Below are 26052 nucleotides of genomic sequence, written 5' to 3'. Positions count from 1 at the left end.
ACACTTTCAGGTTGCTGGTGATAAATGAGGTTTCACATACTGTTTTTTTATTTTTATTTTTTTTATTATTCAGTTCAACCCTTAACATAGTTTGTATTTCCCTAACTTCAACTAGGAAGATTTCCAGAACTTTTTATTCCACCTGGATCAGGCTTCACCGAGGACTGGAAGACCAGGGCAGCGAGCCAAGCTGCTTTGCCGTAGCTGTTTAATATGCTGGCTGCTGGACAATTCCACTATTGTTATCACTATAAGTGTCAAGTAATGTCTTTTGTGCTGATTTAACAACCCCTTTAGTAAGAATTAAAACACAAACACATCACGTGTACATCATGATCTAACGGGAATTTATAAACAACTAACACAAACCAATTTCTAGATATTTCACCCCGAGCATGTTCCTTTTTTAAAAGCACTTCAGTTCACTATTGTTTAATTATCATTCCCCTCCAGTTTCTCATCCTCTGTTCAATATTTAATTCCTTCCCAGTCATTCATTTTTCTTCCTCATCTCTCTCCTCCCCTTTGACCTATCCATTTAATTTCATGCAAATACAATACAGACATGATGCATTTAATGAGCTATTACCAACAGAAACAAGTGAACACGTGCACTTCTCTCCTGGTACTCCTTTTCTTTCTTGGTGAACTATAATCATTCTATGTCATAAATTCAAGTCTGTAGCCTTTAACCTCCATCTACTGTATGTTCCCTTTCTACTCTGTCTGGGCATGCTGTCTTTCGTCATTTTCTTTCAGATAACAAGGTTTTGCTGAGGTTTTATCTAAATGGACGGAAGAAAACGACAGATATGCTGCGATTATGGCACGAGAGGAGGGGAAGGGAATCGTGCCATGGAGATGAGGGATGGAGGGATGTGGAGGTCGACAGCCGAGCAAAGAGGAGTGGAAGAGAGATTACGATGGTGACGAGGATGACAGCTCAGGAAGAAGGGGAGGGGGGGAGATGGTGGGTGTATTTGAGGGAAAATAGGGAGGGTTATCAGAAGGGGGGACACAGGGTTAAAGATGATTGAGTTTTTATAATATAAATATTCATAACCAATACCCATCCTGCTAATGCGAGTCATTAACGCCTTTTCTTGCACGGGCTTCTTTGTGTGAAGTTTTTTTATTTCATTCATTGCCGTTATTGTTTTAGACTGTGCTCATCAATGCAAAGCCCTGCTCTCTATAACTGTATTAAGGTTTAATATAAAGTACTATGACTAGGGCTGGGCGATATGGACCAAAAGTCATATCTCGATATTTTCTAGCTGAATGGCGATACTCGATATATATCTCGATATTTTTTCTGTGCCATAATTGGGGTTTCCCCCAAAGCATTATAGCATAGCATCTCTGTTAGCTTCATTTTTTTCTGAGGCAAACCCTTAAAAAAACAGTCAGTTTTAATACAAAGCCTCGTGCCAAATGTCACACAGGTTCCTTTATTAACAGAGGTCTGAACAATATCAAAATGTATAAAAAAAACGAATGAAATAAAAATAAACTGCCTGCATATATAGAATAAAATGCTTCTTAAATAAAATAAAACAAATATCCCTTTCCTGTATAACAATTACATTAAAATACACTGTGCAATTAATACAATGTAGACAGTAACAGGCAGACTTTTCCACTGAGGTTGACAGTTGTGCAAATAACAACACATTTGTGCGAATCTCAAATAAAACATTCAAGTCAATTTGTCACAAAATAAGCTATATCAAAATTTAAAAAAATTAAATTAAATTTTTTTTTTTTTTTTTTTTAAATCGATATAAACGATATTGTCTCGTACCATATCGCGTTTGAAAATATATCGATATATATTAAAATCTCGATATATCGCCCAGCCCTAACTATGACCAAAGATAGACCTTACAAATATGACCCTAAGATTTAGAATATGAATTAACAAGTAATTACAGTTTTAAAATAACCCAGGGGGGTGAAAATAATACTTGGTTGTGGCCACAGAATTGGGTATGGTGTCAGCAGTGGGGATTGTATTCTGGAGGTGTGTTGGCTCCGAGCCTCCTAGGGTACAGGGTTAGGGGCCAGCTCATCTGTGAAGGCCTGGTAGCCGGAGATAAGTAGAGGGGGGGGGGGGGTCCTTCCCTCCTGCCATTTCAAATTTGCTACATTAAGACTCATTATCTATAGAGTGGGAGTTAGGGAGGATGGGGTAAAGAGGGAATGGAAAACTTGATGGAAGGGAGGAAAGTGAACAAATGACAAAACTGCCAGGATTAAAAAAAAAGAAGAAAAAAAAGGTGATACTGGTAAGAATAGCCTGTCGTGTCTCTGCAGCTTATCCAAATGCCCCCCAGAGGGATGTCTTCACTTAAAGCTAAAAGCTAAAAATAGCCTTTATTTGGATGACAAGAGTGAAATGCAGAATCTTAATTCACTTACATATCAAATATTAGAGTAAAAGCAGCATCAAATAAGGCTGACTTATGCCGAAGCCATGATTTTGACTAAGTAGGAGTTTTATCTGTCACTGTCAGACTCCAGCTACATATCAGTATCTCCCTCTGTCCTCAACTTATTCTAATTTTGCTCTGAATAGCAGAATCTCAACTTTCTGCATGTTTTGGAATGATCTCTTTTTCTGAGCCTGGGTGTGATGTGAGAGGCAGCGCTTTCGTGAGCTGCCATAAATTACGGAGTATTTTTAGCTATGGGAACTTTTCTTAAGGAACTTTTCCTTTAATGAAACGAATAGTTCTTTCAGACGGTTGGACTGTGTTTCCGACTAATTAGGACAGAGCCCCGTCTCCCCTGTCTGCTTTGTGTGGCAGAGCTGCAGGTCTGTGTGTGGTTCAGCAAAAATGCATCAACAAAAAGCAGTGAAGCCCCAGCGGATGGGCTAACGACTCCATCCACGCTGAATCTGGCCTCATCTTCCCTGAGATATGAACAACCATTGTCTTTGTAGTAAACATTCCTTACATCAGCTTTAATTATAGTCATTAGAACGAGTCCTTGGTTAGCACAATCAAAGGGCTCCCCTTGGCTGCACTGAAGGTGATTAACAGAACAGATTTGACGAAGCCCAACTCCTACCTGGAACAAATCCGACTTACTGTTGGCAATGCGGACCAAACTCTTACTCTCATAGGACGGATTGACCCATAGCAACAGATCCAGTAGCCAATAATCTTGGGGATTCTCCAACAAAAGATACCCCGAGGGAAACAGTTAAATGCTTTGTAGAAAAACTGGGCGAATTCCCATGCTCCCTCTGGAAACCCAGCTTGGGTATAAACTTGAGTTTCTGCCCTGTGAACTCTTCATCTCATGCACATAACAGCAGGACCACTGAAGCCACGCTGTTGGAGCTCAGTGACTACAACCCGCCAAGCTTTGATATCACTGGGGTAAATAATAAATACAAAATCTGTTTATACATGAACTACCCAGTAAATCAGATTCCAGTAAATATGAGCTATAGCAGGGGTAGGCGATCCCTGGTCCTAGAGATCCGCAGTCCTGCACGTCTCCTTGCATCACGACACCTGATTCTAATTAATGGCCATCATCAGTTTGTCATCCAGGTCTATACAAGTCTATTAATGACAGTCCCTTGCACCAGGGGGTGATGAAGCAGGGAAACACATAAAACACGCAGGACTGCGCCTCTCTAGGACCAGGGTTGCCTACCTGAGCTATACATAACATTTAATTGGTAGTTTACGCAGAGAGCTACCATGGTGTTACCTAGCTCATTACTGTAAAGCTGATTCTTCTGTTTTCTGGTTTCTAGATTTATGTTATACAAATGCAGGTTATATTTTTATTTACTGTGCCATCTAGCCATCTTAAAGGGGACCTATTATGGCATCTAATACCTATTTAAAAACAGGCCTTGAATGTCTTAAAAACAAGCTTCTGATTGTTTTTTCTAAATAAATTAGAAATTCAGCCTCTGAGCCATGTCTGCAGCATCCCAGTCTCTAACCTCATTATCTATGCAGGATTCTGAGTGGGAGGGGAGACTATGATAATGAGGCTCTGTGCTGATTGGCTGCCTGAATGACGCAATACACCGCTAGGAAAAAATGGCAGAAGCTCCGGCCGGCGGAGTTAGTTGTGGCCGTGGTTTCACGCATCGGAGGCCAACCTATGTAAATCGCATTTTCGTTATGTAACGAAAGGGAGCAGAATCTGACATCACACTGGATGGCTCATCCGGGCGGCTGTACAGACACTGCAGAATTTGGTTGCTTTCCTTTATATATGTTAAAGCAAGAAATAGGTCCCTAATAGGTCCCTTTTTAAGTATTGCTATCAACTGGTCCAGCATGATTTGTGACTCAACCAGAACTATAGCAATTTCTTAGCTAACTTTAAAGCTGTACATGTATTTATTTATTTATTCATTTATTTTGCAGTGGGTTTTAGAAGCAGAATAATGTCATGTGCACCATATGATAGGTCTGATAGGTTCAGAATAGCCAATGCTGAAATAAAGGGTGTGAATTTATTATAATGCATTGTATTTGTTTTTCTCATATCATAGGGAATATGTTTATGTCATCCAATTTTCAAATTTTTCTTTTAGCGAAAGAATCCATAAAAGTACTTCTCAGAAGTGAATCAAAGTCAAAAAACTAAATTCCAAATAAATGTTCATAAATATGTTAATTCTCACATATTCCCCATTGTTTTGGAATTTTCTTTTCATGTAAAATGTACTGGGAACTTTGTCCCCTTTGCAACTTTGGTGTGCCTGCCATATGAAAAACTGAGACATGACACAACCCTGTCACTTCGCTTGTGCCTTAAAACACGCCACTCTGAGGAATTCAGATTTCTAGTGTGACAGTTATCCAGGTTTCCCAGCTTTACCCACCCGTCCTCCCGTTTAAGGACATATTTTGTCGTACCTTGGGTGTGGGTAGTGCAAAGCTGCAATCAACGTCAAAAGAGGGAGTCCCTGTGGACGAGGAGGCTGGAGTGGACAAGCTCACTCAAACTGACTGATTCAAAGGAATCTGTGAAAAGTGCGCTTTTCTACAGAGCCTCCTAGGTGACATAGGGACAGTTTTTATTTTCGCCTTCCCTCAAAATACTTTTACATTCTCTTGCAATATTTACAACAGGGGCAACAGGGACAAGGGGAAATTACTTTATGGCCATACTGCGACATAAACCAGTGAACTAAAGTCGGGACAGAGATATTGGGTGAACCTGGTACACTGAGTTTGTGTGGTTGTAGACATAGGCTACTTTTCTATATTGCAAGGTAAATAGTTGTTGGACTTTCTCAATATTGGAGCCAAAATATCCAGGAAGAGCTCTCCCAAAGTTCTGTGATATTTCCCCCGGTACATTTGTTTCTGACGAAAAAGAATTCACCTAAAACAACAGGTATTGTATTGCCTATGTAAAGCACTGACATACACAGCTGTCAGAGCAAAAATGCCATAAATTAATACAGATGGATTGCGCCAAAGCTGACAAACATCCAGCTTTCTTGTGCACAGGGGAAATGTTTTATTGTTCTTTATTGGTACATGGAAGGTTTCAGGCCAACTGCTGGCTGTTGCTACAAGCATTTTAGCTAAGCCCTGCTGAAAAATGTACTTCTATTGTATCTATGCAGTACTTTGACCAAAACATGCCAGAGACACTTCAATCAAAACATCCGGAAATGGTAAACTTTTCAAAAATAGCATGTCTCTTTTAATGTATTATAAAATGCTTTAAAGGGGACCTATTATGAAAAACACGTTTTTTCTTGCTTTAAAAGTGGTCTCCCCTCAGCCTGACAACTCAGAGAAGGAGGAATGCAACTAAATTCTGCAGCGTCTGTACAGCCGCCCGGAGGATCCTTCCAGTGTCATGTGACTTTTACAAGCCGTTCAGATTTGTGCATTTTCGTTACGTAAGCAAAATACAAATCAAGTATTTAGCTTAGCTCCGGAGCACCGGAGCTACTCAACGGACCGGACCGGTGAGTAGCTCCGGTGGCTCCAGTGTTCCCTAACGGAGTGTTAGGTAACACCGGAGCTCTATTAGTAATACATTTTTCTTCTGTTTATGGTTTCAGATCTTCCAAGCAGTGCACCAGAGCCTACGGCGTAGGGTACGCGTCGATTTAACGCAGAACCGTAAATCAGGCTTTAAGATCTGTTTAAACCGTGTAACTGCTTGCGAGCGTCCGACTATCGCGTCGAGCTGCGTGACATCGGACGCTCTCTGTCCACACTGAAACCGTTAAACTCGCGGCCAGTTAGGACAGTCCAATAGAACAAAAATAAAGCAACGGAATTGATTTTGTCGCTGAAGTTCGATCGCATCGCATGGGAAACGGTTTGTGTACGCTGCTGTTCTGCCCGGAGGCTTGGTTCCCTCCCCTGTTACAAGTCATTCAGACAGCCAATCAGCACAGTGTCTCATTATCATAGCCTCCCCTCCCACTCAGAATCCCTCATAGATAATGAGGTTAGAAGCGGTAAAACTATAGACATGGCCCACAGGCTGAATTTCTGATTTATGTAGAAAAAACAAGCTTTTGATTGTTTTTAAGACATTCAAGGCCTGTTTAAAATATACATTAAATGCCATTATAGGTCTCCTTTAAATAACCCGAATAATGTTTATAAGGGTTTCTCTACAGACATGAGACTCCAAATGTATATGAGGGGATCATCACGGGGAGAGTAAAACGTAACTTTTAAAACAAAAGTTTATTTTTATTTTCTTAAAAGTATACTTTGGTGTTATACTTGAAAAATATTCCAACAGAAATAAAGTACCCTGTAATTTTATTCAAAGTCGAATTCACGTTATCAGTAGCATAGACAAATATGTTGGAAAATTAAAATGGCACCAGTAATAACCATTAGCAGTAATAGTATTTTTTTTAAATGGTAAAATTATGCAGTTAAACAATATTTTATAAATTGGTATTAGAAATTTAAAAGGTAGTAAGAAGCCTGACAGTAAAAATTATGCATAATTTCTATCCCTTTACCTCGTGTAACACGGTGAAACCAGAGCTATGCGCTGAACTGTGAAAACATATCTTGGAACCGTGTACTTCTGCACTGAATGCTTACATCAAAGAATAGATAGGAACAAATAGCTGAGAACATTTGTCAGCATTTTATGGTTTTAGTTGTGTTTGTGGTTGAGAAGAATATGCAGTTAAGTTAGAAAAGAACCAGCTTCCGTGAGACCATTTATTCACGGGAACAAAACCTGAGTGCAAACAAAAACTACTTTCTTCAGTCTCATAAAAACAGCGGGAGGATGATGGGAAACGTGGGTTGCGAATGAGGATCCGTGCATTCTTTTTGGTGCATCTTGCACAGAAACTTCCCTCTTTGCTTTTAATTTGTTGGCAGTGAAGTGTTTGTGCAGCTGTTGGCTCATCCTCAGAAAAGATGAGGACAGTCTTACAATACCTTTGGGTGATATAAGTACACTAGTAATTTTCCCTTACAAGCTGAAAACATGTTTCCTCTTATACAGTGAATTACAAAGACTTCACACGCAATCAAAATTTCTTCTTTCAACCATTTTCTTTCCTACAGCAGCAGCCGTCTTTGATGGGAGAGAAAGCCGGTCCTAAGTGTTTCATATCCAAATCAGAGATCCTCAATGATGCCGCAGGTCTGACATTCTCTATTCGGGCTAGTTTGTTCAATGAACTCTGCCACAAAGTCCTTTGTTCCACAGTCTCCTGGTTTGTACAGATTAGGTCCCTGTCTATTATACGGGCTGCCGAAGGGGTTGATTGCTTCAGTCAGATGGCCCACAGAGCAGAGTGGCACGGGCTTTGAACAGCACCCACTAGGGGATAAATTGATGTTTTAGTCCTCTTATCTTTGACTGATTCATCTCCAAAAGTGGAAAGATCTTCAATTTCTGCAAATAGAAAGCAGTAGGAGCATTCTCACTTGACTCCCTTTTGCAGTACAAGTAAAACAACACTCATCAATAATCAATAATAGTGTTTCTGCCACAGAAACTCGTTAGCATCAGTAGGTCAAAACAATCACACCACTGGATCTACTGAGATCTGTCCACATTCATGATGACAAAATGTTCTTAGAAGGATGTAAAAGTTAACATTTTCAGGGTTAAAAAAGTATGCATACATACAATGCATACTCAGTAACCGCTTTCAGACTAAATATTGACTTGTCATCTTATTTGTTTCTTAAATCTTGTTTACTTTGTTAGACTTGTAAGACTTATTAGACACGTGTTTTAATATTTTTGGTGTGGACGCCTGAATATTTTTTTCGTTTTGCTTGTAAATTAACCTAAAGAGAAATTAATGAATAAATAAAATGTTTATTTTATATTACTTGACTATTAGTGTGAAATATAACATCACATCTCTTAAGTAAAATTGTTTCATTTATATTTTATTTCAATATTATTAGCTATTATTTCATCTGTGGATTTATGGTTCAATATTGGCCCATATATACAGTTTTTCCACAGCTGTGTTGTCACACGTGATATTATGACCTCGCAGTCGAGTAGTCATATTGAAAACTAGCCTTTTAGATTGATTTTTTTTTACATGTATTTATATTTTCCAGGGATTGCCACTTGCAGCTTTTCCTATTTAAATCTGTAGATTACATGCATAACTGTTTTTTTCATCACAGGTTGCTTAGATTTTTATGTCGTATTTCTCTACTGGGCATCCATTCCTGGAAGGAGCATTTTTCATGAGAAGGGGGAAAAAACACCGTCACCTCTGGCTCTGGTTTAACATCAGTTGATCTGTTGATGATTAGTGGTCTTAAAAATAAACCTACGGGTCATTTGGAGGACATTCTCTGTAGCAGCCCTGCCGTGTAGGCCAGGAGGTACTGAGCTCCAATAGATGCTAACACTTTTGGACTTGAAGGTCCCAGCAGGAGTGGGACATCAGACTCAGATGCCTCGTGTCCCTGATACTCCATATCAGGGGTGGGCAGCTCATGTCCTGCATGTTTTAGATGTTTTCCTCTTCCATCACGCCCTGATACAAATGACTGGATAATTTAAAGACCTTGATGACAAGCTAATAATGGCCATTCATTTAATTCAGGTGTGTTTAAGCAGGGAAACATCTGAAACACGCAGAACAGCAATACTCGAGGACCGGAGTTGCCCACCCCTGCTCTACATTGTCCTCCTCAGCAGAAACCTGCTCATCAATCTCACTATGCTGTGCTCTTTCCTCTGCACCACAAAGGCCATCATTTTCATCACAACATTTTATGATTTGGTGAACGTATTATTGTTTGATTCATGATGTTTAAATACGGGTTCCTGACAAAAAGCCTTGATGCAATGAACAAATTTAAATGGTACTTTTAACCCTTTTGAGCCACAACATGGGTCAAGAGTGACACGGCTGTTTTGTTTTACTATATCTTTGCAATAAATTATTTTCATTTCGTCTTTAAAGGAGCATGAGGCAGGATTTATGAAAAAAATTCGTAAACGTTTTAAGTTTTCTAGTAATAATGTCAGACGAAGCGTTCCAAACCAAAAACAATGAGCCCTCTAGTGTATCTCTCCGTTGCCTTTAACAGGCTGTGTGCTGCAAAATGTGCTGCAATTCCTGGCTGCAGTACCCCCGACGGCCGTCGTGGCAAAGGGTGGCGCTAATGAGTCTCATTTCTTAAAAAGGAGCCTCATGCTCCTTTAAGGTATTCCTCAATTAATTTGTTTTTGATAATAAAATATCTTATTCTTAATCTTAATTAATTTTTTATGCAGCAGAGAATTAGGAGGTTGCCCATGGTTCTGATGCCCTGATTATAAGGGTGGTGTGCGGTGAACACACACTGGTTATTCATCAAGGAACTGGGCAAAGAGCTTGTGATGCTTTACTTGCTCTCTCCCTTTTATGCTGCATGTTTAGCCCTCAATTGCTGTCAATAGTTTGTTCCTTCACTGCGTTGTGCATTCCTTCTCTTGCCTTGAGAAAGCGACCTTCTTCGACTAAAATATGACAGAGCAGTTCCTGATTCAGCTCATGATTCTCATCTCCCAGCAGTGCTGTCGCTTTGACAAACACAACATATGCCCGTAATAAATCTTGACATTGTACAAGTTTCTTGGCTGAGTATTAGATCATCGTTGGGTATAAATTATCTTTTAAGTCTTTTTGACTGGTGTAAAGTTTGGCACTGCTCTATCACTTGTGTCTCACATTCACCATTGCCTAGTTATACATTCAAATGTAGCTTATTTAGTACATTTAGTGAATGGATTACTGGTCCCAGTGCAGCTGCTGCCACACAGACAAGGCTATGGATTCCTTGCACAAGAGGCCAACCTAGATTTCTAAGGGTTTTCCACTAAGTGCAAGTACCGGTTAGTGCCTCCTTTTTTTGCACCTACTTGGGGTTCTAACCGAGCTGATTCGAGCTGAAAATGCAACGTCACCAGGCTTCAGGCCACTGATTGGCCAGAGAGTGAGTCTTGAGAGCAACTGCTTCACACCTGCCACATTTATACCCTTTATACCCACATGCTGCATAAGAACATCTGCCTGAGATTAGGTAGGGTTTAAAGGGTTTTAACCGAGTCTGTAAAAAACAAACAAACTGAGAACTAGAAGGTGTGCATGCGTGAATGTGTCAGTGTAATCATCTTACGTGACATCTCGTCCTCCAATTACAACAGCCGTTGGCTCAGGGGACACAGGAAAATGGATTCAAAGTCATTTTTTGCAGCGAAATTATCATCCGCGGTAGTTCCTTTTTTACAAATCTTAAGCCCCTTTTCCATTATACAGTTTGACGTGACTCAACTCCACTTGCCTCGGTCTCAGCCGTTTTGCATTACAGTTAGGTACCACCTCAAACTGGGCGTGGCCTTCATTGCAAACGCGTCGCCCCATCTCTCTGGATGCGGTCGTCCGCCACGAGGCACAGAAACGTGTGGACCTCCTCGTTGCACCACGGAGGATGTTTGCTGTTTAGTTGTAAAGAAAATATAGCGGCCGCTGTTGCTGGGATTTTTAATATAGCAGGATGGAAGCAGTTGCTCTCAAGACTCAGAGATGTTACTCTATGGCCAATCAGTGGCCCGCAGCCTGGTGACGTTGCATATTCAGCCCAACTCAGCCCGACCAAGTAGGTGCAATAAAAAGAAGGTACTAAGCGGTACTTTCACTTCGTGGAAAACCCTTAAAACAGAATTAAGTCCAGCCGAGCCGAGCTGAGTAGGCACTAGTGGAAATGACCTATTATTTATAGAACGTTCAACAGCATTTTGGGAAGGATGGAAATGATTACATCCCAAACACAAGTGCATTCCCCCTCCAAGGTAGCTTGGTCAGCTTTTAGAGACTGAGTAAGACGCTTAGACATCTGGAGGAAGCAAAAATATGGATGCCTTCTGGGCGCCTCCTTATGGAGATTATTTGTTCACTAGTCAAGAAACCCTAAGGTAAACTGAGCGTGCTGGAGGGATTACATATCTAGCTTTCAAGCGCCTCAGGATCACCCAAGAGGAGCTAGTAGATGCTGATAGCCGAGTGACGTCTGGATCAATTTAAAATGGCCCCAGGCAAGAGATGAAGAAAAGGATGGAAAGGAAATGTGGTCGTACAAGCACACTGTGGAAAAGATGAAGGAAACTTCTAAACTTCTGAAGAGTTTGGCGAAAGGACACAATGATGCTTTTGGCGATGGCGTTACAAAGAGACAGAAAAGAGAGATTCTCAACATACATAGGTCTGGAAATATGATTTTTCCCTGAAAAGATGTTCTACTCCCTGTGCAGAAGTCGCTCTATAAGATGAACAATTTCACCCTTCGTAGAGGAAGGCATCTGTGTAACAGCAGTGTGGAGTGCAGACGTGTGGCACTGGAGGCCCACTGAGACCTGGAGCTTCCATAAACACAGTGAGCTGAAGAGATGAATCTTGGAAACAATCTTGCTCGGCAAACAAAGGAGTAATATTAACAGCTCCAGTCACCAAACAGAGTGACATTCGTCCCTTTGGAGTGTGAGCAGATATCAAAAACATACAGAAGAGCAGGTCACAAAAATGCCACTGAAAGTGACTGAAAATACTGATGTGCTAATATTCTTATTGAATGTACTGTACCTTTTTATGTGCAGCTTGACATAAAATATTTAATGTTTGATCTAAGATAAGATGTACATATTTCTGTCAAATATAAATTGGTGTAAATGATATTTTTTTCTGTTTCCACTGATTAAATTGAAGACTAGAAAGCTTTCTATTATTCATGTGCATTAGTCTATTGGTCTTTATTTTTTTCACCAGGTAAAGTGCGAGTTTGGCTGCATCTTCACGGCTCTTTAAAGCTCTGTGCTGATTTCATATTGTACATTGTAGCTTATGAAACTGTCATGTCAAGCTAATGCATTATCACACTTCGCCGTAGAAACTGATTCAGTAAATCGCTTAAACTTTCTTTTGCAATTTAGCTGAAGTGACACAGTCGTGCAGTTTGACAAGATCTCACTGTAGTCAGTTAATAAATGGATGCTCATTTTTATTGGATGAAGAGAGGCGCTTCATCTCCGTGAGACCCTGTCAGTGCGACCACGGACTCCGTGAAATATGCATCGTGGCTTGAAGATCAATCTGACTTATTATAAGATAATGCTGTAAAATGATGAAAACATGAAGGGGTATCTACTACCCTCGTGGGAGAAAAAAAAATATCCGTTACACAAATTATAAATCCATGAAGCACAGTGACACGTTTGCGCCCGCAGCTTTCCTTAATTAATTATGATGTCAAATCTGTCAGCAGCTGAGCACAGTGTTAATGATTCTTAGCTGATAGGAGTACAGTAGACATGTTAAGTGATTGGAAATAATCATCCTTTGTAGGAAAATACGAGAAAAAAAACAATATACGGTGAGACTGATCTTTAATTTGAGAGGTATTATGAAAAATGGGCACATTTAAAACATTTTTCACAGCGGCTGTGGCAGCCAGGTGCACGGGGCAGAGAGTGAAACCCTTCTGTGGCTTCACTCTCATTCCGGTTTTAATGGACTGAGCTGCATATATTAGTGAAGAAGTGAGAGTGTTGCTTATCTTCAGTTCTCTCTAAAAGATAATGAGACGACTTTGATGCGGCTTATATTGATTTGCCAGTTCTAATGACTTAGATTACTGCTGGCTGTTACCGTCTTCCTAAATGTACAATTACCAAAAAGACATTCATCATCTCATTCTACCTTGTCGTAGTATCGAATCTCGTAGTCGAGGATAATCCCGTTGGGCTGCTCTGGCGGTGGCCACGACAGAGAGAAGCTGCGGCTCGTTGAGCTCACTTGGTGCATTATGGGAACCACTGAGGGGGCTGTTAAAAACACACACATACACACGTAATCAATTAGGAGATTTAAAGATTCACTGGGATGCTTCAAGATCATAAATATGGAAATAAAGCGTGCAACTTATTGGCATATTGCCAAAAAATTAGTTGCGAAGCAAAGGAGAAAAATGTTTCCTCTTCGAGGCTCATGAAAACAAATTACGGCACTTGTCACTGATGGGGAAACAAGAGTAATGTCTGCAATGCTTTTTTACTCATAATTTTAAGAAGGAAAGCCTGTTGGCTGTAATGTATTCCAAGGTTTTGCCTCCGGGATTGTTTTATGAGATAGTATCCATCCCGTGCGTATAACGGATCGTACTTAAGTGGAGAAAGGAAGGAACTGCGATGAGACGACAGTTGCTACAAATACACATATACGTACGTATGGGTGTTCTGAAAGGTGTAAAACATGAAAATATAATTGAATTCATCCTAGCAGTTTTGATCGGGATCCTGTTTGAACGCATTGTATTAAAAACAGACAGCATGCATCTCACACAGCAGCTGAATCATCACTACTTTATAGTAATGCTCAGTAAATGCTGCCAAATACTTATTCTCTAATCATAATCTGACAGCATGAGCCTACTATCACCTGAAAACCTCACAGTCTTTTTATTATGTTTGCAATTTACATTTTACACGGTTCTCTGCATGTGCAGCGAGTTTCATATCCAAACGTCCAATGAAATACACTCAAAACCTATTGCATAATTTAAAAATCCCCCCAGTGCAGTCAACCTGAAAATAAATCAGTTTTTGTTGAGTCCTAAAAGATTTCCGGGATAAGAATGGTTTGCATCTGGCAGCGGTAACAAATGCTCTCAGAGAGCGGCGGGCTGGCGATGGATCATGTTTCGATTAGCAATGAGCCCCACTTGAAGTAGATGATGTGTTTTCCATCAGGGGAAAGCGGCTTTTAAACCCAAATTTGACTAGAGGTGGAAATATCACTTGTGTCTGTCTCCATAAAGTATTGATGTAGTAATAACTCAGTTACTTTATGGTTCAGGAATTACACAGAAATTGACTAAAGAGGAGGAGAAAACAGGCAGAAGAGATAAAACAGGGAAAAGATGTGACAGAGATGAGGAAAAGGGTAAAAAAAAAAAAAGATGTGTTATTGTAAGGATATAACAGGTGAGACCGAGTTTTATTATAGCAGAAGTCCATAACCGAACTGAATGGAACAATCCCAGTATTATATTCTACGTTTACTCTTTATTTCTGGACGAGTTTATTATCGTGCTCACAGCCCTACAGCCTCAATGTGTAAAACACCCAACAATGTTGCCCCTCTGAACAAGAAGTTAATCAATCACAGGAGGCTTGCTCCTTCCTTTCCGTCACAGCTGAGCATTTTAAAACGGGCTTTGAGAAAGCTGGAGAGGAAGTGATGCACCAATAAGGTTAGAATAATCCCACTTAGTCCAGAACAATAATATGAATGAATGAATGAATGAATGAATGAATGAAGTTTATTCAGTCATTGCAACACAAAACAACACCAAAAAAAAAAAACATTGTACACAGCGTTAACATTTCATACAAACCAAAGAAATGTGTTGAACAATAACTGAAAAGGCATAGGCTGAAGCAAAATGCTTATAAAAGCCTATCCTATAATACCAACTTTCTATTTTTGGCTACCGACCTCCAGAAAACCAAAAAGAGAATAGAAAAGCAAAGAAACAACAAAAGGCAAAGAAACAATAGAAAAGCAAAGAAACATTTACAGATGGTCAATTGCACTTATAAGATTCAAAAATAGCTTTACAAACCATTTTCTTAAATACAACAAAAGAATGGCATGTTTTTAAATTTATGTTGGCATTATTCCAGAATTTAACTCAAATAATAATAAGTCAAATATGATGACTTATATTACTTTTCCTTTTTTTCATCATCGGTTGAGGAGGATAAGATCTGCCCTGTCACCAGGCTGTCGGGGAGTCATTTTTCCGTTGTGTTCTTTCTTTAATTCTCAGTAGCGATGACTTGATGAGCTTATTCACAAAGAAAAGTGTTTCTATTAAAGAGCAAATCCATGGCATCCTTCCCACCTCTGCCTTTGATGTGTCATCAAGTCGAACAGCTCCATAAACCCTGGTTTATTTTTACACAGTTTCTGTCCTTTTGATGTCTTTGAGATAAAAACAAAAACTTAATCTAACCACCAACTAGTCTGCTTTAGGCTCTATTCCAACCAGACTGTTCAAAAAAGTTTTCTCCTCAGTAAGCGTTTCCATATTGGGTCAGATCAGTCCATCTTTGCCATCAGGCCACAGTACCTCAGCCTTTATAGGGAGCTGTAGTTAAACCTCTACTTTTTAAAAAGATATACAGATCCAGGAGTGATAGCGAATAAGTGATCTATCTGCTGTCACCTACAAAATATCTCCAACAGTAGGATAATCCCGTTGGTCTGTCTGCCAAGGTTGGACTGTTACAATTCTTTATTATCTCGGTGTACCAAAGCTGACCCAAAATACTACAGCCAGGGTTCTGATGAGGATTAGCAAGATTACAATCACATTCCTTCAACTTCAGCTTCTATTTACTGGTTTCTTGTTAAATCAGGGACAGAATGTAAAACTATTCTTGCATAAAAACGCTTAAGAATCAAGCTTGAATGTACAATAAAGCTCCGTACTAATTCAACCAAGCGCTCCACGCTGCAGGCGTGTTTGTGGCTGCTGAAAGTAAAGCCTTCAGTTTTCAGATTCCTCTAATGTGGAGGTTTGAAATGTTCAGATCTAAATGTGGATTTATGCAAGCATCCTCTTACTTATAACATCCTTTTTTTGATTAATCTTAAAGTTAGGACTGGTTGGGGTGACCCTACCGGCTAATGTAGAGCGGGTCGCCCATTGATCCAAGGATTGGCGGTTCGAACCCCGACCCCCCCCACTCATCCGTCGTTGTGTCCTTAGGCAAAACATTTCACCTCCCTTGCCTCCAGTGAGGGCACCACTGGTGTGTGAGTGTTGTATGAATGTTCAGGTGATGGTCGGAGAAGCCGTTGGTGTGGATTTGCTGCCACGTTTCCGTCAGTCGGTCCCGGGGCAGCTGTTGCTACACATGTAGTTTATCACTACCAAGTATGAATAAGGAGTGAATGAATATTGGAACCATTGTGAGCGCTTTCAGTTTCTCTTGTGTGAGTACATCTGTAGTTGTTTTTTTGGCGTTTTTAATAATTGGATTGGGTTGGATTGTGCAGATTAAATTGTAAATTAAAGCTGCAAGCAGCGATGAACAGGCCCTCGCGCGCATGCAATTTGCACCAATGAAGGTCAAGGACTCAAAACTGAGTCCGATGACACCACCCACAACTCTCTATGTCAAACCATTCAAAAGTTATAACAGAAAATAGGGACAACCAATCAGAAGAAGGAGCGGGGCTAATTCAGGCCAATGAAGGTCAAGGACTCAATACCGAGTCCGATGACACCACCCACATGTCTTTATCACAACCCGTTCAAAAGTTATGGCAGAAAAAAGTATTCTAGGGGGCGCTGTTGAGCCATTAGGCCACGCCCATTAATGTAAACCATGAAATATCCAATTTATCGCCAGGCCTGGCTTGCGTGCAACATTTGGTGACTTTTGGAGAACTATCAAATATGGACCAATCAGATGAAGGGGGGGCGCGCTTTTTGGCGTCTAGCGTCGCCACGGTAACACTTTTGAAAGAGAAAAGAAATGCGTGTAGTCGCAGGATGGAGACTCACATTGGGTGCACGTTACCGTTCGGGCTCTGAAGCAGCTGAAGAAATGGCATAAATTTTGCCAAAATGACACGATTCATTCAAAATGGCCGACTTCCTGTTTGGTTTCGGCCATGGCGCCAAGAGACTTTTCTTTTAGTTGTCCCATGATACAGGTGCGTACCGATTTTCGTGCATGTACGTCAAACTGTACTGTGGGGCTTGAGGCACAAAGTTTTCTAGGGGGCGCTGTTGAGCCATTTTGCCACGCCCATTAATGCAAACCATTAAATATGAAATTTTTCGCCAGGCCTGGCTAACATGCAAAATTTGGTGACTTTTGGGGCACGTTTAGGGGGAAAAAAGGCCCTCATTTCGTCGGAAGAAGGAAAAAAAAAAAAAAAAAAAAATCTCCTACAGATACAATAGGGCCTTCGCACTGTCAGTGCTCGGGCCCTAATAACTGGATTATAAATGGATGTATTGACTGGACTTGCACTGCACTTGTGTACTGTCTCTTTGAAGTGCCTGAGATCTATTGTGTTATGAATTTGTGCTATAGCCTATGAGTAAACTGCGTGGAGTGGAATGTGCTGCAAAAGCGCCGAGGAGAGTGTGAGGGTGTGTGTTTGTGTGTGTAGATGTGGGTTGGTGGGTGGAGGTGTGACAACACAAGGCTATAAAGCCTTTAACATGTTTTATGAATTAAAAAGGCTGTAGCTGAGATTCCTCTATCTCTCCAGCCATCCTAACCATGTATAATCCACTGCGCCCCAGGGAATGTTAGCACACACGGACACTTACACACACACACACAACCACACACAACCACACACACACACACACACACACACACACACACACACACACACACACAAACACACACACACACACACACACACACACACACACACACACACACACACACACACACACACACACACACACACACACACACACACGCGCACTAACAGCCTTTGTACTTTCAACTCACCAGCCTGATTGGTCGTAATGTTGATGGACAGCTGCTGGGGGGGATAAGGGCTCTTGTTAGACACTCCGTTGACTGCCTGAAGAGTAGAAAGAGTAGCGGTCAGACAATAAAGCACACAATTATTTAAAGATGAACACATTATGCTAATTCAAGGTCTTCTTAAAATTGTATTTTCTACTAGAATGAGTCCTACACCAATATTTCTCAGTGTCTTGGTATTCAATTATTGAACACACAGACAGAATAAACAGGTCTAAGGCACATTTTAAAGAGGTGATCCATTTGAGCTTGGGGCAGGGAATGATGCTGATGCTCCTTGTTACTTTGAGGCATGTCAAACTAGCTATTTGGCAAGTGATAATGCAAAACTGTCACATGTTGGCAAAGATAAGGAAATAAAAAAGCGTGGATTTTCAGTGAGGTGTTCAGGTTGTGGAGCAGTGTCCTCTGTCAGGCAGAGCCACACCTTCACCCTGCACTACAGCTCATCTGCAGGACACACGGGTAAAACAATGCATAAGAGGTATTTAGATTAGCTGAAACTTGAGCTGCATTAATCTTTTCAATGAGAAAAACATTTTCAGCGAGGAAAACAACTTTTTAATTATAGATGTAAATGAGTCAGGATTTAGAGAGGCTTATTTAAATATCCTGCAGTTTCCTTCTACGTGCCGCAGTCATAAGCATTTCTTTAACACCGCTAAATGACTTGTGGTTTCGCTGCCAAGTATCAAAAACAACGAGATTAGTTTTGATGTCTTAGGGTAGAAACTGTGAATATCTTCAAAGGGCAAGATCTCAGATTCAGTTTCATGTCGCCAACAAAAAGACACAATTAGCAGGTCCTCAGTCCATTTTGAAGTCCACCTAATTGGCTGCCACGCACAGTTAATCACTCAGACACTAATGCAAGATCTTCAGTCACAGCAAATTACAGAGTTAAATTAAAATAACTTAATCCAAGTCTGCTTTTTTCTTTCTGTTTATTTTTTTCCCTGCTTATATTTAATGTTTCTCATTCCTCCCGTAACTTAGAGCCAAATTAAATCTGCTGCTGAGGCTACAAGATTAAAAAAGGAACAGCTGACGAGTTAACGTCTGCAGATCAACTCTAAAAGTGATTCGAGATTGCTCGTTGGCTTTTCAGAGTTGCCATTTATTGATGCATAACTCAGTTAAGGGGAAAACTAAGACAAATATTGGAGATATAAATTGAGACTTGTCATAACGTCAATAGATCATTTTACAATTAACATTTTCATCGTCAAGTCACTGCTTCAGTCATTTATCCAACCATCGCTATTGAACTGCTCATTCTACAATAGAGGCTCGAAAATGGATCTGCTCACGGGCCAAACAATTACCAGAAGTATGCATGTAGCAGAGGGTCATTCACAGACAGCCTTTCAATACTTTCGGCACATTTAAACGGAAGTGACTTTAATTCAAGCCTTTTAAAGCTTCTATGGTAAAGCAAGACAGTGGCAGAAGATTGAAGGTTACCATTATCCTGACTTCGTAGACTTCCAAGTGACCTTGTGAGCTGAGATGTGTAATTGCAGATCGGACATAAAAGCCTGCTTGTCAGAAAGTATCTATGTAACTTGTGATGCCGGTAATGAATGTGTGGCAGCTATTTGTATTAAAACCAAGAGCTGAAAAACTTTATCTAAAGTGGGTAATATCACAGATGTCTTCCTTTTTGCAACCGCAACTTTTGTATGTGCATCAGCTATCTTTTAAAGCGTAAACAGAATGGGTTTTTACTAAAGGTTTTCATTAAAAAACAAATGCAGCAATATTCTTCTGACATATCTAATACTAACTTTCCATAAACCTAACAGCGTATGAATTGCTTTTTTCTTGGAGGATGACAGTTGCAATCATCTTGAAGTTGCAACAGTTGAAATGGATCCAAAACAACATTTGCAGGGGATTTTGTGGCTCATAAACACGCCCGTCAATACGACAGCGATGGTATTTGCTGTAGTTCTGGATCAGTAAAAATAATAACTACTGGCAACTCTAAAAAGTGCTTTTCAGCCTGTCTGCGGTGAGTGTGCAACACTCAAAAGTCTGAATGGTACCAACTGTGAAAATAAAAAATAAAGAAAATCACAGTAATAAAGCTTTATAACGCCCATCTCTTTTATTTCAGACGAACCTGAATGTCGAGGGTGTAGGACGTGTGAGCCCGGAGCTTGCTGATCTCCACTCTCGTTCCCTTCAGGCCCTGCTTGCCTGGAGCAAACAGCACGCTGTCATCGCATGGCTGACATACTCGCCGCTCGCTGCTTTGGCATCGGCGGCACACAATGTTATATGACAAGTCCTCCCGGTGCCCGGTGTCACGCGGTGCGTGCCACTTCAGCAGCAGCGACGTCTGGTTCACAACTGACACCACATTGCGAGGAGCTGAGGCGACACCTGGGAAAGGCGATGAAAGGGGATTCAGAGAGAGAAACGTGTGTTAGTACACCTTACACTTCAGTACCATGTGGTGCCACCATCACAGCAATGACCTCAAGTAATTGTTTCAAGTCTGACATTATCAGTCCCTCAATCATCTGTTCATTAAGGTTTGTGGATATTCATCTATGCACCACTCTTACGCGCTGCCTCAGCTCTTTCAGTCTGCTCGGCAAAGGTCTGGTCTTGACCTCGACTTGGGATCCTTGTCGTTTTTGCACGAACCAATTTCAGCAAAGCTTTAGCTGTCAGACAGATGTTCCAATACTTGACTCTCCAATATTCTCGTGACCAGAGGAGTTTTATGATCAACTCAAAGAGTAAAAGGAACCCAGGACCTGTGGGTGCAAAACAACCTCAAATCACCCGCTTTAAATCCCTCTGCCATAAAGTCTCTAGGTGTCTGTGCTGATTGTCCGTTTCTTTTTTCCTGCTCAGATACAGATTTTTTCTAAGACTGGCTACTCTTTTGAACACGTTCCACTTATGAAAAATCTTAATGATTTGTAGAATGATGAACTCTAAATTAGAAATGACTTTATAACCATTTCTAGACTGTTAGGTAGAAATAATTGCTTGTTACATGCACATGAATGTACCAGACCAAAACGTCTGCTTTTATAGAAGCGCTCACCCTTGTTAAAGTTATTTATTTTATGTTATAAAGTTATAACAGCAGGACCTGGCTGCTGCTTGTAATCGTTCTTCACACACTTTTTGTGCAATTTTTTTAGTTAGCCTACTGTTAAAGGAGCCGTCTGTAAGAAATGGCCAAAACTGGTACTGCAGTCACTTTCAAAATATTGTTGAGTGGCGTGTACCCTCCCCCTCCTCCCCCCGACCAGAGGTTGCCAGGTAGGCTGCAGAATGCAGCAGGAACGTAGGCTGCCATGGCTGCAATAATTAGAGCCGAGCTGGCAACCCGGATGCCGAAACAATACTGACTTGGTGATTGGGAGATAGGTGGAGGGTGGAGCTTCAGAAACAATACTGACTTGGTGATTGGGAGATAGGTGGAGGGTGGAGCTTCAGAAACAATACTGACTTGGTGATTGGGAGATAGGTGGAGGGTGGAGCTTCAGGCCAAAACAAAAAATGACAACATAAACATCAGTTGAGGGCTGCAACTCCTCTTTTTAAACTGGAATATCCTGGCTTGAGTGCTGTTGTCAGTGACATAAGTATTTGAAATGAACATGATTTTTAAATGTCTGTTGACATATCGGGGTCATTTTATGATTCGTTTTATTATTGCTCTTACATACAGCTCCTTTAAACAAATATTCATGATAAGACATATTTCACATATTGTTGTCCATCTGAGGTTCCATTTTACCTAATTTTAAGACCATGAAAGGACGACGTGATTTATTCTTTTTTTTAACCATCCATCTTTAATCCATTTGTCACGGTTTGTTACTTCCTGTTTTATTTTGAAGCCCATCGGTGCGTCCGAAATGCCATACTAAACAGTATATACTAAAAAGTATACTTAAGTTCGGCACACTTTTGAGTACATATCAGTAGTATGCATTCATTCGGACGTACTATTAAGAGGGCACACGTCACTTCCTGCCGTTGGGAGGAAGTGACGTGTCACAGCAGCAGTAGCAGCACCGCTCTTTCCCGTTTATTCTGGCCGAAACAAGCTGACATTATATATCATTATATACGAATATTATAATATTAATATTATATAATAATATTATTATACTTAATATTATACTTATGACATATACGTATTACTTAGCAACCAAACACCGCTGCATTGCATTGTGGGAAGTTTCTGCTTAGGTAGTGTCCATCAATCCACACTCATAAATTTCTCTGGAATGAGTATGGATAGTGCATACTATTGAGTACGTTCTAATGTTTCGGACGCACTAAAAAATCTCACATACTCATTTTGCATACTCATTAGGGTGGAAGTATGCAATTTCGGACGCAGCCCATGTCTTTGTGTTTGAGTTGTTTGACTTTCCTGTTCCCCATCTGCCCTGATCATCTGCACCTGTGTCTCGTTAACCCTTGTGTGTATCTAGTCTTGTATTTCCCTTGCTCCCTGCTGGTCCGTACTGTTTGTTCCTCCGTGTTTTCCACGGCTAGTTTTTGTAGTTTTTCTTGGTCACGGTCACATTCATGTTCTGGTTTTTGTATCCTGCACTGCAGCACTTTTGGTTTGGTTTTGACAAATAAATCACCGTTTTTGGAACTCCTGCCTTCTGTTCTCCTTCATCCGGGTCGTCACATACCACTCCCTGACACCATTAACCTCTGCTTATCTGGGTACAGATCATGGGGGCAACCGCTTATGCAGAGAAGCCCAGACCTCTTCAGACACCTCCTCCAGTTCTACATGTCTAAAAAAACCTACCCAGGTAGCTGTGCAGGAGGCCTCCTGAACAGATGCCTCAGCTCCTCCATCAGAGTCCCTTTCAAATGACTTTGAAAGGGACTCTGATACTGGGTGAATTTCTCACCCAATATCTCTAAGGGTGAGTGACCCCTCCTCAAATCGCCACCTTGTCAAGGTGGAGGGGTTTCCGTGCCCAAATGATCAAAGGAGCTATGTTGTCTGGGACAATTACCCCTGGTGGGGTCTCCCAAGGCAAACTGGTCCAGGGAGACGGGCCAGAGTAAGAATGGTTTAATGGATCCATATTAAAACCAAAGAACACAACGTCTCTTGCCTGGAAAAGGGATATCTGGGGCCCACCCTGAAGTCAGACTTGGGGGAGCGGCTCGTAGATGAGCCAGTTGAGTTTCAGGAGTGGCCACATAAGCCGGGTGCCCTGCCTAGATTACTGAATCATCATTGAACTCAACTCTTGGTGATAAGAAACCAGGAGTCCTTAAATCATCAATAAAGTTGAGCACTTGAGAATTTTTTTTTTTAAAACAAGCAGGAAAGATTAGATTTAACTTATCCAACGAGTACTGTATCAGAAGCTGTACAATTAAAGCACAGTCATTTCAAGGTTTCTTACTGTTGATGTCCGAGGTCAATCTGCTGGAGGGAATTCGGTTTTCAGCGAGCACTATTTCTAACAATCAGAAATGGACCTAAAAGCTTACCCCAAGCAATATATTTGTGTGTGTGTGTGTGTGTCTTTTTATTCCTCAGCTTATTTCTGCCTGGATATCTCTGCTTTCACTCAGTGTCACATAGAGGTTTCACATCACAACCGGAGTTTTCACAAGGTTAAGCCTAGCGGGCGCACTTCTCCTTGACTGTTCAACCACATCAGAGGGAGCATGACGCGCACGTAACAAGAGCGGTTGAGATGAAATGGATGTTCAACCTTGGCATATGCTAAATCACAGAGTCAGAAGAAACGTCTGAGATGGCCCTGTGGAATATGCATGAGCGCGTAATTCTCAAACAGATACTCAGACACTCAGCCATGCTTCAAAATCAAAGTTCTAACAGTTTGTGGGGGGTATAAAATCCAAGCGGCGCCCTCTGATATAACATGCAAACTCAGAGAAAACAAACTCGTGTGACCATCTGTGTTGCATTCTGTTGCCTCCATCTTGATTTATTTTTCTTAATTGTAGTCCAAGTAGCTCTACTACAAACAAACTGTCAAACTGCACAGTTGACATCAGGACGTTCTAATGCAAAAGAGCAAAGCTAAAGGCAGTAACGGTCCAGTTTTACCGCTGCAAGAGTGAAAAACACTTCAAAAAAGACCCAGTTCGCTGCGGCTTACAGCCAAACTCTCTAATATTAATTTGACTGGTACAAAAAAAATATGCACCACAAATCTCCTAACATGCATGAACAGAGTCACACACACACACCCTTTTTTCATGGCATGTCTCCGAGACATGTTGGAGGAATGACAACCATCTGCAAAATGTTCTCTCCCATCTCAGTGATCTGGTTTTGTATTTGATTGCATTTGCTGCAAATATACCTAAACTGCAGCTCCTTCCTAGTAACTTTCCACCCCTCTGGTTTTGAAAGTTTCTTTTTTCAGAGCTGTTGTGTTTGAATTATCCCAACCCAGGTTGGTTTTTGCCCTTGAATTGAAAGTGCTGATGTAATTCTAGAGAGCTGTGTGGGCTGAATGGGTTGACACCTGACACCTTTTGATGGGGAAAGTTGATTTTTTTTCTTCTATCAGCATCATTTTGATAACGTGCGGCCATTGAGGTGAGGCTGTTTATGTGTTCTCTCTGTTATCGTGACTGAGCCTCCACCAACACATCGTGCAACAAAAACACTTTGCACCACTTTTTTTTTTGCATTTTTAGTGCACCTGACCTGTTTGACATGATGTAAAGGAATAAGGGGACGAATGTATGAGGTCAATTCAACACCAAATGTATTGTGAATCAAAAGCTCGAATATGAGAATCAAAATCCACAATCTGACAATAAAAAACCTGTAACTGAGAGATCACAATCTGTGAAAATCTTCCTCAGTTACACCTTTCATTTCTCACTATCAGGTCTGAAGCTTTTTCAAACTATATTTCTTAGTTGTGCTTTTTTCGTTTTGATGTTGCAATTCTGAAAACAAGGGTCATATCAGCGCCACACAGTGTTGCCAGATGGGAGATGAAGAAAGTCGTAGTGTTGCTTTAAAATTATGGCATTCTGACCCAAACGTCATATGCAATAAAATAACACGGCACGACAATCAAAGCTGTTCTATGCACACTGAAATAGAATTACGTAAGGAATAACCACAGAGAATAAATAAATAAATGTTTTTTCTGTTGTCACACATAAAACACACCCAATCAATCGCACTTCTCTGCACAACCACAGCGTCCATCCTTAACTATCAAAATAAGAGCATGAATAAACGTGCAGTCGCCTTAAAAGGAGAAATTGAGTTTAACATTTAACTCATTACACATCATTATCATCACAGAAGGTTGAGTATATAAGTAAATTATAATTGTAAATGCAGCAAGGTATGAAAACAAATCAAAATGTTCTTGGATTCGCAATCTGTCCTGTGTGTGATTCGACAACTGAGGAAGACGGTCCAGCTGTGGCGGACGTTTGTTGTGGTGCCAGCGCAGCTGCACCATTAAACATTTGCCGAGTGCTACTGATGTGATTGGCAACGAGAAGGAGGAGCCAGGTAAGAGTGATCGGCTGTGAGCAGACGTCAGTGCATGGTGATGAGTGGGTGTGGCCGTAAATGTAATCATTTTTTTCCCCAAAGAATTTGGGGTAATTTCTTGTTTTTTTTTTTATTGGAGTTGACAGAAATGCCAAAATTTAAAACTACTGATCCTATATGGCATAAACCCTACAAATATCATATAATGTGTCATTATTAACACAACAAATTTACCATATATGGAAAAAAGGGACAGGCATTTACAACGTACCTCCGCTTGCTGGCCATGAAATCATAAGTGCTGAGTCATTCAATAATATCAGTGAGCTCCCAGATCTGACGCAACGCAGCTCGTACCAGAATTACAGCGGCTCGAAAACAGAGATGGTTTTAGAACTGATGCCAGGAAAGGTAAAATGTAACTGAGAAGGATGATTGCTCTCTCGGTC

The 26052-nt window shown here is 40.7% G+C and overlaps 1 protein-coding gene across 1 annotated transcript in view; it reads right to left on the bottom strand.

The window, feature by feature from the left end:
- Positions 1–26052, bottom strand: part of LOC133457864 (ephrin type-B receptor 1-like) — a 122934-nt gene that overhangs the window by 40526 nt on the left and 56356 nt on the right. Inside the window, exons 7-9 of the mRNA XM_061737233.1 lie at positions 20216–20478; positions 18052–18127; positions 13205–13329 (exon numbers count right to left, since the gene is read on the bottom strand). Coding sequence (XP_061593217.1) covers positions 13205–13329; positions 18052–18127; positions 20216–20478 — 464 coding nt within the window. The remainder of the gene's footprint in view (positions 1–13204; positions 13330–18051; positions 18128–20215; positions 20479–26052) is intronic.

This window comes from Cololabis saira, chromosome 13 (genome assembly GCF_033807715.1).
Source record: "Cololabis saira isolate AMF1-May2022 chromosome 13, fColSai1.1, whole genome shotgun sequence".
NCBI classification, from domain to species: Eukaryota; Metazoa; Chordata; class Actinopteri; order Beloniformes; family Belonidae; genus Cololabis; species Cololabis saira.
The sequence above is the reverse complement of the archived record's forward strand: the minus strand, read 5'-3'. Positions and strand labels throughout refer to the sequence as shown.